General features: G+C 52.7%; 1 protein-coding gene and 1 pseudogene across 1 annotated transcript; one reads left to right on the top strand and one right to left on the bottom strand.

Annotated features, from left to right (window-relative positions):
• Nucleotides 1-4,252: 4,252 nt before the first annotated feature.
• LOC140662669 (feather keratin Cos2-3) lies at nucleotides 4,253-4,711 on the top strand. The gene is made up of 2 exons (XM_072886232.1): nucleotides 4,253-4,273; nucleotides 4,385-4,711. Exons 1-2 carry the CDS (start codon nucleotides 4,253-4,255, stop codon nucleotides 4,709-4,711), a joined length of 348 nt encoding a protein of 115 aa, XP_072742333.1.
• Nucleotides 4,712-7,229: 2,518 nt separating this feature from the next.
• LOC140662668 (olfactory receptor 6X1-like) lies at nucleotides 7,230-8,127 on the bottom strand (annotated as a pseudogene).
• Nucleotides 8,128-13,433: the final 5,306 nt, after the last annotated feature.

Genomic DNA, 13,433 nt, shown 5'->3' with positions numbered 1-13,433 from the left:
CAGCCACTGCCAAGAAACCAGAAGGAAAGGCCAAAGATCATCAAAGATCACCCAGCTCTTATGGCTCTTTTCCCAGAGAAATCATTAGGAAGAGTGGCAGTGAGACAGAGCCAGACCAGAATGGATGGGGACAATGTGGTCATCAACAGGGATGGAGAGTGATCCTGGTGTGGGTGTGGAGCTAGGGGAGAAGGCTGGGAGGGGATTTGAAATTGATGCATGGAGAGAGAGAATGAAATTCAAGTGCATGGATGGATGGATGGCAGGAGAGAGAGGGGACAGAGGAGTTGGGTGTGCTACAGTGAAGGATGGAGGGCTGAATTCAGAAGAAGCATAAATGCTGCATGCACAGGGGGATGAGGGGATGAATGGCGCGGTGCAGGAAAGCAAAACTTGTGCCTACAGATATGAAGAAAGTGGAGGGAGAGATGAGAGAGGGATCTCAGAGTAGCAAGAGGGCTTAGGGATGGTAAATGCATGGAGAGGTGGCTCAAAAAATGGGTGGGTGGGTGGATGAAGAGAGGAAGAGTAGAGAGGGAGAGGGGTTGTTACAGTGAAGGGCAGAGGGGTAGATTCAGGGCAATAAGAACTGCCGAATGCACAGGGGAAGGAGAGGGTGCATGGATAAGCAGGCCTACGTGGAAGCAGGCTTGTACCGACAGAGAGAGTGGAGAACTAGGGAGAAGAGGAATAGGGGACTCGGAGGGTTTGGAAAGGAGGACGAGAAATGGCAGAGAGGCAGGGAGGGAGAAAGACACGTTGAGGAAGGAGAAGGAAGAGTTGGCGCTGGGCTCTTTGGGGAACACTCCGGCCCCCATCCACCACCGCCAGCCCCACGCACCCAGCAGCACCGCGGCCAGCCCCGCCAGCCCTGCGCCCCGGCACCGCCGCATCCCGCCGCTCCGCTGCCCGCGCCTCGCTGCGCCCCGCCAGCCCCGCTCTCTGCTCCGGCCGCGGCGCCTCCTCTCCACCGCCTCCTCTCCTCTCCGGTGCTGCCAGCTCCGCCCCGGGGCTGAGCCCTGCGCCGGCGCCGCTCGGGGGCTCGGCCGGGCTCAGAGTGCTCAGTGGCTCTGCAGGGGCGCAAGCTGGTCTCCTGCGAAGTGGACTCTTCCCCTCCTCCAGCAAGGACTCCCCAGCAAGAATAATCCTGCACAGTGCCAGCTGCAGCCTGGGAAAACAGCATGGCCCTGATCCAGGAGATGGACCAGCTTCCCAGAGCTGCCTCCGAGCTCAGGGGCTGGAAACAGCAGCCCCTGATTTCCTGCGGATGGCAGGGAGGAGGCTGAGAGCCTCCCTTCAGTTGCCTCTCTGCAGTCCCAGTACAATGCCTAAAAGTTGTCTTGAGGCAAAGGGGGTGTGAGGACACATGTGCCCATGGGCATGCAGATGTCAGGGAGGGCCAGAAAAGGCGGGGGATCACAGCGTCGGAATGTAGATGAGAAGAGTCATCTAGATCATGTCTCTGCTCGGAACAGATCGCGGTAGATCAGATTGCCCAAAGTCACATACAGTCCATCCTTGAACATCTCTCAGGATGGAGATTGCACAGCCTCGCTGGAAAATGCATTCCTTTTCTCTTTTTCTTTTTTTTTTAGCCTGTTGCCTAACTAGAACTCCCCATGTTCCAGCAGCTGTTCATTGCTTCTACTCCTGTCACAGTGCATGTCCAGTCTAGCCCACCTTCTCTCTTTCCTTTGAACAAGGAGTTCCTGGACCTGCTGGGAACAATTTGGCTAACAGAGATCAGTGTACTGCCTGTTCCCTCTGGTTGGGTGTCATCCCCAAACTTGCAGGAAATGCTGTCCTTCCCATTACTCACGGTGTTCATGAAAACATTAAAGACTATTGGTCCTACTGCTGATCCCTGAGAGATCCCACCAGTAAGTGTCTTCTAGCTGGGCTTTGCACTACTTGTCACAACTGAGCCTGGTAGTCCAGCCAATTTTCCACCCACCTTATCATCCTCTTAATGAACCCATTCATGTCCAATTTGGTCATCAAGGAAGTACGAGAGAAGCTGTCAGAGGTCTTGCTAAACTCTAGGTACACACATCCGCTGCCCTTTCCTTGCCCACAGTATGTGTTACCTCATGAGAAAGCAGTGAGGTTTGCCTTCAACTACACTAGAGTCTCAGCTCAGAAGCAGCTCCATGGAGAGGGAAATCAGCCCTGGCTGAGCTCTCCCAGAAGAGCTCTGTGGTAATTATGTCACTGAGGTCACTAAAGGGAAGCGGGGAAAAGCCTTGGCTGCACTGTCTCCAAGCTGGACCTTAGCTCAGGCAGACAAACACTCCGGAGGGGAGACAGACTTAGAAAATTTACCCCCTGTGCACAGCCCTTGTCAGAAAGAGGGTCTCTTTTGGAAGCCCCTGTGGGACAGCAGCAGGGAGGGTCAGTTGCTGGGCACTCAGACTGAGATTCCAATTGCAGGACATGAAGATCCTGGGTGCTGAAGACCAAAGCACTCATCAGTTCTTTGGCTTTCCCTGTGCAAGCCACAGGGTCTCTCCTTCTACTCACAGCACAGCAACATCAGGCACCGTGTTCCTTTTGCTCAGTACCTGTCTGGGACAAGGTCTCAGCCTCTGCCTGACACAGCACCAGGTTGATGGGCTTAAGTCCATTTAGCATTGACATGGACATGAGAGGGGGATGTGTCCCAACACAGACACCACTGACACTGCATTGGAAGCAGATCCACTCAGGGATGGCCAGCATGAGGTGGGCAGAATTCCTCAGCCTTTCTCCTTGCCCATAAAACAAACCCCGTCCTTTTGAAAGCTCTAGCCCTGGGGAAGGCAGCCATGTCCTGGCCTGGAGATGCAGGAAGCGGGGACTGCCAGCCATGCTGAGACACTCCCAATATTGTTAACATTGAACTAAACTAAGGATCCAAGCTGGACTGAACCTGCTGGTGTTGGGGCCTGAAATCGGCAGCAACGGAGCGTGAGCTTTGGAGGGGCAGGAAAAGGAAGGCTCAGGAGGCAGGGGCTGCATTTCAGGGCCTCTTCCCTGGACCCACCTCTAGCAGGCTGGTGCCATCACCACTCAGCTGCACTCAGCCTCCTTCCAAATCTGGGAAGCTACTGCTCTGTGGTGCTCATGGGCAGAGCAGTGGACAGGATCCTTGCCATAAACAGCACATTCCTTCATGATGAGGGACTCACAAGGCCACACACACACAGGCTCATGCATGCTGGCACAGAATTATACACAAATTTGTGCTCCCATGTCCATCCATGCAATCAGAACTGCACACAAAAGCTCACAAGACAAGAACACACATAGGAACACAACCAACTGTGGACTCTGCTAAGGATAGCTGGGGACAACTGCAGCAGGGCTAGAGCATTCTGGGGAAGGACAAGGCCCCAGGCATGCCCATGCCATTATTTGTGTACTCACAGACTGCACAAAGAGGGAACGACTCAAAACAGGCCAGAATTTTTTCCTGAGGGCAGTGTTAGGCGGGATGAGGTCAAAACCTAGCAGCACAACAGACATACCTGGGGAGGCAACAAGAAGTGACCATTGGGGTGAGCTGAGCAGGGAAGGAAAGAGATGGACATGGCACGTTGTCATACACGATAACCCTTGGGCTTCCAGCTGAAAAAGCCTGGAGCTTCTTCCTAAGAACAGCATTTCAAACATCCCCCTAGAGTGTCCCAGGCTGACGTCACTTGCCTGCTCTGGACCCATGTAGCATTTGAGCTGAGACTTTTGCCTGCACTGCTGCATTCCTGTCCTACAAATGCTGGGGCCTTTCATCCCAGTGCTCAGAAGAAGCCTTCACTGGGGAATGGGCATGGCACAAACCCGGAAATGAAAAAGCAGCAGTGCAGAAAACCAAAGCACATCCCACATCATTAGCTGTGATGGTTTGCATTGAAGAGGAGCTTGTCAGAAAATTGTTACCTCTGCAAAGGGTGCCTCTGGGCCTGCAGCAATGAAGGGCAGGGATAAAAGCAAGGCCAAGTCCTTGCTTTCTCATCCACTTCTCTTGCCTCCTTCTCCTTGGCAACCAGGTGAGTCTGAAGCCTCTTCTCCTCCTCTTCCAAAGTGAGATCTCTCCTCGATGGACCTCTCAGCTGATACTGCCTCTGTCCTTGTGCTGGGGTTTGGAGCATCTTGTCATGACAGAGGGAAGCAGGGAGAAGGTCTGCTTAAAGAGAGGCTGGGACGTGGCTGAGAGGGCTTTTGGGTGATGAATTAGGAGGGAGCCTCCTTGGGTCAGGCTGCTCTTTATAGGGCGATGAAGACTGTGTGGCTCCTGGTAAAGCTTCCAGCTGCCCACTCAGTAGTACCCTGCCTCCTTTGTGACAAGGAAACCAGGCTGCTCCTCACCCATCCTTGTGCTCTGCTTCCTCCCTGCCCTCTCTCCCAGGTGCACCTCCAGCGCAGAGACATGTCGTGTTATGACCAGTGCCTGCCATGCCGACCCTGTGGCCCAACCCCGCTGGCCAACAGCTGCAATGAGCCCTGTGTCAGGCAGTGCCAGAACTCCACCGTCATCATGCAGCCCTCTCCCGTGGTGGTGACTCTCCCTGGTCCCATCCTCAGCTCCTTCCCACAGAACACCGTTGTGGGCTCCTCCACCTCCGCTGCTGTTGGCAGCATCCTCAGCTGTGATGGAGTGCCCATCACCTCTGGGTGCTGTGACCTCTCCTGCATTTCAAGCCACTACTGTGGCAGCAGGTGCCCCCCCTGCTAAACATGGTCACAACAGCCTTGGATAAGGACCCCCAGGAACTCAGAACATGCTGCTGGACAGAGGGTCAAACTTTCTGGTGTTGGTTTAGGAGCAGCTGACCATCTCTGGTATGTCCTGCCAGGGCAAGACTGGAAGGGACCAGCCTGGGCTCTCTGAAAACATGGCCAATGTCTACCTTTCCTGTCTTCCACTCACCCTTTTTCTCTCTTTTCTTTGTTGTCTTGTGCTCCCTTCAAACCTGCTGTGAGCACCCCACAAACCAGCCTGGAGTGACCTGCTAGCCTGACCAGATGTCCTGTGGGAACTCTGCCACAGGAAAAGGGGAACAGATTCTTGGCTGCTCCTGCTCCTCCCTGCACTGGGGGCCTCCACTTGCCGTGACCTCTTTTCCCTCTTTAGACTCATTAACATTTGCTGCAACCCTGCCTGTGTCCCTTAGGTGATCTTTCCATCTGCATACTGACTGCTGATGAAGAAAGCCATTGCTTTGCGGAAGGAATTAGGTGGGGCCACAGGGGAACCCTTCATCACTCCTAGAGGGACTGGAGGGTGGGACATACTACAGCAAGTCCTCTTTCAGGCAATACCTCTTGAAGCTGAGGAAGACAACCCTAGTTGCTCCACAGCCAATGGCCTTGCCTTGCTGTGACTCTGCTCAGAAATACTCCCTTGGCCCTGGAGCACATCATGTGAACAGGAATCCTGACAGCTGCAGTCCTCAAGAGAGGAACTGTGGGCATGTGGGAGGCCCGAGGGAGGTCAGCACTCCCACAAGCTCTTGGGGAAGAATGCTCCTCTTGCTTTTGGTGGAACTGTGCTGGGGAAGGAGGCTCAGCAGACAATGTTCCCAAAGGATGGCAGGAATCGGGAATGGGTAAAGAGCCTTGGGGATGGCCCACAGTCCCTGCTCCACCTGCCCATCTCTTCCATCACCTGATCTAGAGGCCGTGGTCAGCATGCCTGGGCGTGGACAGCAGGAACAGCTTCCTCATGCAGCCCTATCACCCTTCAGCACAGCACGTGGCATGATGCACCCGTTGCCAACATGTGTAGGGCTGAGGTGTTCACAAGTTAGTAGGTGTCAGCTACAGCAGGCCACACACTGAAGTCCCACGTCCCTGTGAACTCAACACCCCCTTGCATGAAGGCAGGCCCAGGACAGTGACTGGTGCCCAAACATGCAACATTTCTCTGTGCTGCCTTGTCTTCCTCAAGCACAGCTTTCCTGAGGCCCAGGAACTCTACAGCCCCACAAGGGCCACAACCCAGCTCTGGTCTGGAAAGGTGCTGTGTGACAGGAAATACCCCAAGCTCTGTGCAGACATGGCAGTGACAGTGGAATTTGATCCTGCACTCAGCAAGATTCATGAGCTGCCCCTGAATGGTACAGGGCATGCACCAGCCCAGCCATAGAGCACACGTTGGAGTGCCTCCCCCCAGGCACCAAGCTCCTTCAGCATTCCAAGAGCCCTGGTGCTGAAGTGGCCCTTGTGCTCTGGGCAGCACTGCTGGTCTGCACACGCAGGCCAAGGTCTTCGCACATCTGCAGACCCTGGGGCCCTGTGGTGTGGGGGCTCTGCCTTTGCACAGACCCCACACACCACCAGCACCATAGGACCAGGATGGAGGGCAGGGTCATTCGTCTGTGCCGGGTAAGGATGGCGGGCATGTCTCCCTAGGCTGGATTGTGTGGGAGACAGTGCTGGGTCAAGTGTTCACACAGGAGCGACAAGCATCAGGACCAAGCCCACCTAGGCCCAGTGCAACCAGGGGTCCCAGCTCTGGCTTGGCCCCTGGCCCAGGGTCTCTATGGGAGCTCAGGCCTAGCGCAGGCCTGCCCCAGCTCTGCCATATCTGTGCCTGGCCTGGGCTACTGTTGCCCTCCTGGCCTCCTAGGTGGTCCAGGACAGTCACTGGCTGGAGCCTTCACCTGGGCCTCTCTTGAGTCTGGCCTTGGCCTGGGCTCCAGCCCCAGCTCTGACCCTGGGGCTGAGAACTTCTGCGCATAATCTGCCTAGATTACGGCAATAATCAGTAGATGCTTGTGGGGTAGAATTATCTGCTGTCTGAGATGGACCAGCTGTCTCATACTTTGGGGGTGCTCATTTCTCTTGATCATGACAAAATCCTTCTAGACAAAAAATTCACATGTTGATGCCATCTTTGCTATTCCCTGCCTGCAGTGTATGTCGGTTAAGGAGAACAAGACCAACATTTAAAAAGGACATTGTCCACATAAGTATCTCGTTTCCTCTGAAAAACCGTGCTAAGCCTGATCACAATACACTGTTTGGAAAAGGACATAAATTGCAAGTTTTGCTCACTTTCTTTTCTCCTCCTTATGGCAAAATGGGTGTAACTGAAGAGAAAGGCTCTTCATCAGAAGGTCTTGAGAGAAGACTAAAACCCATGCTCCTTATTTAACCTAAAAGTGCAGCTGTATTGCAGTTCCACAAACACAGGGGTTGGGCTCTGTTTTCTGACCTGTCAGGGACCTTTGCTAGGCTGAAGTAGCCTTTCACTGCTTTGCCGTTCTCCTCAGAGCTGCCTTCAACTCCTTGTTTCTGATGGTATAGCTGAAAGGATTCAGCAAAAGAGTCAGGAGAGTGTTGAGGGTGGACTCCACTCTGTTGAGACTAAAGGATGAGCGAGCCATGAGTTTCAGGTACATGAAGATGACAGCTCCATAGAGGACGGGGACCACAGGGAGATGGGAGCTACAAGCAAATATGATACAGATGAAGAAAACCACCTTGAAAAGCAGAGTGCTTTGGATGATGGGGATGGGCACCAGGAAGCCAAGGGTCTCAATGAGCGTTGTATCACCACAGGCCAGGCTCAGGAGAGGCCCAGCCCAGCATCACAGTAGAAATGGTCACTGTTGTTCTTGGAGCAGAGAAGACACTGCACCAGCAGCAGAGACATCTGGGAGATGATGACCACAAAACTCAGTAGCCATGCTCCTAGGCATAGAAAGAAGCAGAGTATCTTTGTCATGATAGTGATGTAACGCAGCCGTTTGTGTATGGCAATGTTGTGTATGGCAACGGCAATCTCAAAGGACATCACTGAGAAGATTAGAAACTCAGTGACACCCAGGAAGAAGTGGGAAAATGACTGTGCCAGGCAGCAGGAAACACAAACGGTTGTCCTGGTGACAAGGAAAGTCTCCAGCACTTCGGGGACAATGGTGGTGGTGTTCTGGATCTCCAAGAAGGAGAGCTTGCCGAGGAAGAAGTACATCAGGATCCTCAGGGACCGATCCCTCCCCGCAGCAAAAATGATGACGCCGTTCCCACCACAGTTACAAGATACGTGGACAAGACAAGGACAAACAGGACCACGTGCCACCTGCGATGGTCTGGGAAGCCCAGGAGAACGACTTCAGTCCCAAATATCCTGTTCTTCTTTGCCATGGCTCCAAGATTACAGATGGAGATTATGTCAGAGTGAGGTTTCACATTGCAGCAAGAGCAGCAGTAACCTTTCAACAAGAAGTCTTTCCCTGGGCTCGGTGGCTCTTCCCACGGCCTCCGGTTATCAGTACCAGTCTCATTCTCCCTCCGCCTCCTCTCTCTCTCTTCTTCCATACAGACAGGCATACAAACATCTGTGCATCCTTCTCCAGCCATTCATCCATCTACTCTACTCTATGACCCTCCCTGCAAGGGAGCTACAAATTAGACTATGAAATCCAGATTTTTCCTTTTCTTGTTCTTGTCTTTTTCTCTTGGGTCAGTTTCTGATAACCAAGTAGGTTATGGTCTGGTCTGAATTTGTCTGGACCAGACAAATTCAGAGTATTTGATAGAAAATTAATTACTATGTTTTCAAAGGGAATTTTTGGGTTCTTTTGCCTATCAATTTTTCAAGGGAAAGTCTGCCTCTGTGTCCCACTGTACTGTATTATGTACAATACTTTTCTGCCTAAAAGGAAGGCCCCAAATAATAAAAAATCCGGGCAGAAAATAGAATGCACAGGGGAAGTGTACAGGGCATTCTCTTTTTCTTTCCTTTCCTTTCCTTTTCTCCTCTTCTCTCCTCTTCTCTCCTCTTCTCTTCTCTTCTCTTCTCTTCTCTTCTCTTCTCTTCTCTTCTCTTCTCTTCTCTTCTCTTCTCTTCTCTTCTCTTCTCTTCTCTTCTCTTCTCTTCTGTTCTTCTCTTCTCTTTTCTCTCCTCTCCCCTCCCCTCCCTTCCCTTCCCTTCTCTTTTCTCTTCTCTTCTCTCTTCTCTTCTCTTCTCTTCTCTTCTCTTCTCTTCTCTTCTCTTCTCTTCTCTTCTCTTCTCTTCTCTTCTCTTCTCTTCTCTTCTCTTCTCTTCTCTTCTCTTCTCTTCTCTTCTCTTCTCTTCTCTTCTCTTCTCTTCTCTTCTCTTCTCTTCTCTTCTCTTCTTCTCTCTTCTCTCTTTGCCTTGCCTTGCCTTGCCGTCCCCTGCCTTGCATTGCCTTGCATTGCCTTGCCTTCCCCTGCCTTGCTTGCCTTGCTCAGCCTTGCCCCGCCTTACTTTGCCTTGCCCTGCCCTGCCTTGCCCTGCCCTGCCCTGCCCTGCCCCTCCTTGCCTTGCCTTGCCTTGCCTTGCCCTGCCATGCCCTTCCCTGCTCTGCCTTGCCTTGCCTTGCCGTTTCCTGCGCTGCCCTGCCCTGCCCTGTCTGGCCTTTCCTTGTCTTGCCCTGCCTGCGTTGCACTGTCTTGCCTTTCCTTGCCTTGCCTTGACCTGCCCTGCCTTGCCTTGCCCTGCCCTGCATTGCCAACCATGCCGTTCCCTGCCCTGCCCCTCCTTGCCTTGCCTTGCCCTGCCATGCCCTTCCCTGCGTTGCCTTGCTTTGACATGCCCTGCCCTGCTCTGTCTTGCTTTGCCTTGAACTGCCCTGCCCTGCCCTGCCTTGCCTTGCTTTGTCTTGTCTTTCCCTGCCCTGCTCTGCCCTGCACTGCCTTGCCCTGCCGTGCCCTGTATAGCCTTCCCTTGCACTGCCTTGCTTTGCATTGCCCTGCCTTTGCATTGCCTGATCTTACCCTGCCCTGCCATGCCCTGCCTTGTCCTGCCCTGCCCTGCCTTACCTTGCCTTTGCGTTGCCCTGCCTTGCTTTGCGTTGCCCTGCCTTTGCTTGCCTGATCTTACCCTGCCCCGCCCTGCCCTGCCTTGCCAAGCCTTGCCCTCCATTGCCTTTCCTTGCCTTGCCTTCCCTTGTGTTGCCTGCTTTCGCTTGCCTTGTCTTGCCTTGCCTTGCCTTTCCTTGCCTTCCCTTCTCTTCCCTTCTCTTTTTCTCTTCATCTATTTCTGACCTGTGTCACTGAATGCCGGAAGAAGATGATGTAACAACAGTTTTCAATGTGTTCCTTCTTCACTCTGAGCTGTGCCAGTCTTCCTTGCATGATTTCTTCTTTCCAACATTAATTCCAGCTTTTTGATTCTCTGGAAAGAACTTAGAGGGAGCCTTGTCAGCCCCAGCCATCTTCTAGGTCCTCTCCCTCACCATCTCCTTGCTTGATTATGTTTGTGTTACTATAGGGGCAACACGTTGTCCTGTTTGGAATAGCTTTGTCATGTCCAGAAGGAATCAACTACCCAGGCATGAGGCGGGAGCTCAAGCTATGGTGGGCCACCGCCTCCGTCTTTGCGGTAGAGGAGGGAAATACAGTGAATGAACGTAACCAGCTTGCCACAGATGCAGGACTGACCCTGCCAGGGCTGAGGAGCACATGTTAGATCAGAGTAAAGAGGACCTGGCAGAGCTCTGAAATACTCTTCTGGTTTGCTGGAACGAACCACTGCCATGCACAGCCTGACTCCCATTGCAACTCTTTATATGTCTGATAATTCCTGGGTTCATCAGTACTTAATTGCTTCATTCTTATTTGCATAAGGTGAATATCCAAGGTGCTTACGGGCTGTAGGATAAAAATTCGACAGAGATCTTGGTATGTGTGGTGGGAAAGATGAGGGAAAGCTGGGTGAGAACTGTTGATGTGTTTGCTCAAGGGAGCTGAGCTATGATGAGACACCTAAAAACGGAGTATCCCTCTGGAACAATTACCATCAGTCCATTCGTGACTACATGGCACCCATTTGCCGTGTCCTTAAGTGACTGACATGAGTAGTGCAGGTACCACTGATACCCAAGATGAGATGTGACAGGTGCCCTGCCCGCCAGCTTCCAGAGGAAATCCACCCCCTTCCCAGCAGCCTCCGCAGACCCTGAAAGTCCCTCCCCTCTTCTGGTCATGCGCTCTGTTACGATTGGCTGACAGGACCCTCTATGCCTTCAGATTTACCTGGAAATACCTCAGACCCATAAGGCCCTTTCCCTAGAGACACAGGGGAAGCCTTTTTTTTTGGACCACCACTTTAGGAGCAGGCGTTGCCATTTTACAGCAGGGATCTCCCATTTTGTAACCATCACACTGCTCTGTGACTGACTGGTGGCCATTTCTTGACACTGTCATAGCTACGTGTTCTCAGGCAGCCCTGTGACTGGCTAGCAGGACTAGGCACCCCTCCCATTTTACCCGGAAGCATGTCAGAAAAGGCAGCCCCTTACCATGACATCCAGGGAGGCTGCCACTCTGGATGTGGCATTTCCCATGTGTTTTCATACTGCACTGTGATTGGCTGACAGCTCCTTCTTGACACCATCAAACAAACAAGTTCTGCGGCAGCCTTGTGATTGGCTTTGCGCCTCCTTTGGACCAGGAAGTGCTCAGTTAGAAGCACTCCGTGTTTCTGGAACATGTCCCTCATTTCAGCATCCAAAGAGTGGTCTGTATCAGCCCTCACGTCATCCCTGGGTAATGGCAGCAGCCATAGCTGCTCCAGCTGATTTGCAGGCACCAGATCCATTTTTTCACACAGCCCATCATTGCTTTACCAAAAGCCCTGCAATGAGCAGAAGAGCAAAACTTAAGTCCTCCACAAATGTGATGAAAGGATATTTCCAGAGCACTTCCTGATACAGCAGTTGCCAGCAACTGTGAACATCACAGAATTTTCTCAGGCATAACAGACAGCAAGGGGTTGGCATTCGTCAGCTGTCCAGTGGTTGCAAGTGAGCCAACTGTGCAGCATTAGAGAAGCTGAAAGGGAGGTAGGCAGAATTTTCTCTGAGATGCAACATCTTGAAGAGCCCCCGACCCCAAATGCAGTGGAGAAGCAGGCAGTGTCTACCCCTAGATAGACAAGGTAAGTACAATCTCTGGAGAAGTTGAAGGATGGAAGCTGGTGACTTGTGGCACCAAGCGGAAGGCTCCTGCCCCACCTAAGGGCTTACAACTACAAAACAGGTTCACCGTCCTCAAAGTTAAAGAGGAGCCAGATGTGCCTTGAAGCAAAGGATCTGGTCCCCCTGACCCTAAACCATGCAAGGCCACCAGGAAGAAGCAGCAAGTGACAGTTATGGGTGACTCTGCTACAGGGGACAGAGGTACCAATCTGCCCACCTGGCCTGTCACCTAGAGAGCTTTGATGCCTGCCAGGGGCCCAGATCCCGGATATAGGGGAGAGACTGATGAAGCTCATTCCGCCCTCTGACTGCTACCCCCTGCTGTTATTCTTTATGGGCACAAATGATACGGCTAGGGGAAACCTGGACAGAATCAAAAGTGATGACAGAGCTCTGCAGGCAGTAGTCAAGGGCATGTGGGCCCAGGTAGTGCTGTCCTCAGTCCCGCTGGAGAAGGGAAGGGGTGTGAGGAGGAAGGCACTGATAATGCAGGTCAATAACTGGCTGTGGAACTGGAGTTGGTGACAGGGCTTTGGGTCCTACAACCAAAGGGACCCTTTTTGCAGAGCAGTGTCTGCTCAGGAGGTGTGGGATCCACCTGACCAAGCAGGACAAAGTTATTTTTGCCAGTAGGATGGCTGACCTGATAAGGAGGGTTTTAAACTAGGAATGATGGGGGAGGGAGAGAGTAACCAGCAGCCCTGTGAGGGACTGATGGACACAGCTGATGAGCAAAGGGCCTGGGGTGATGTGCCAGGAAGGGAGGACAAGATCAAGAAAACAGGGCTGAAGTGGGGTCACCCCTAGCAGTTGCATGGAAGCAAGGAAGTGCCTGCAAGGCATCATTGTGGAGAAATTGTGGCCAAAACTCTTTCTAAGAAGTCAACATGCTGGGGTGCCCCTGTCAAGTGCCTGTACACTAATGCACGCAGTATGGGGAATAAACACGAGGAGTTAGAGATCTGGGTGCAGTTGCAGGGCTATGATCACGTTGGGATCACAGAGACGGCGTGGGATGGCACCCATGACTGGCATGTTGCAATGGAGGGATAGAGGCTGTTTCAGAAGGACAGGCAGAGAAGAGGAGGATGGGGACTTTTCCTTTCTGTGAGAGAGCAGCTGGAGTGCATGGAGCTCTGCCTGGGGGTGGATGATGTGCCAACTGAGAGCTTATGGGTAAGCATTAAAGAGAAGACAAGTAAAAGTGGCATTGTAGTGAGTGTCTGATACAGGCTGCCTGACCAGGAACAACCAGCGGATGAGACCCTCTACAGGCAGATAGGATCAGCCTCACATTCACAGGCCCTGTCCTCATGGGGAACTTCAACCACTGCGGTATCTGTTGGAGGGAAAACCCAGCAGGACATAAGCGAGCCAGGAGGTTCCTGGAGCGCATGGATGACAGCTTCATCACCCAAGTGACAGAGGAGCCAACGAGGACAGGTGCTCTGCTGGACCTCATATGCACCAAGAAGGAAGGGCTTGTTGGGGATGTGAAGATCAAAG

This window comes from Ciconia boyciana, chromosome 22 (assembly GCF_034638445.1).
Source record: "Ciconia boyciana chromosome 22, ASM3463844v1, whole genome shotgun sequence".
NCBI classification, from domain to species: domain Eukaryota; kingdom Metazoa; phylum Chordata; class Aves; order Ciconiiformes; family Ciconiidae; genus Ciconia; species Ciconia boyciana.
Note: the sequence above shows the minus strand (reverse complement) of the source record. Positions and strands in the feature narration are given on the sequence as shown.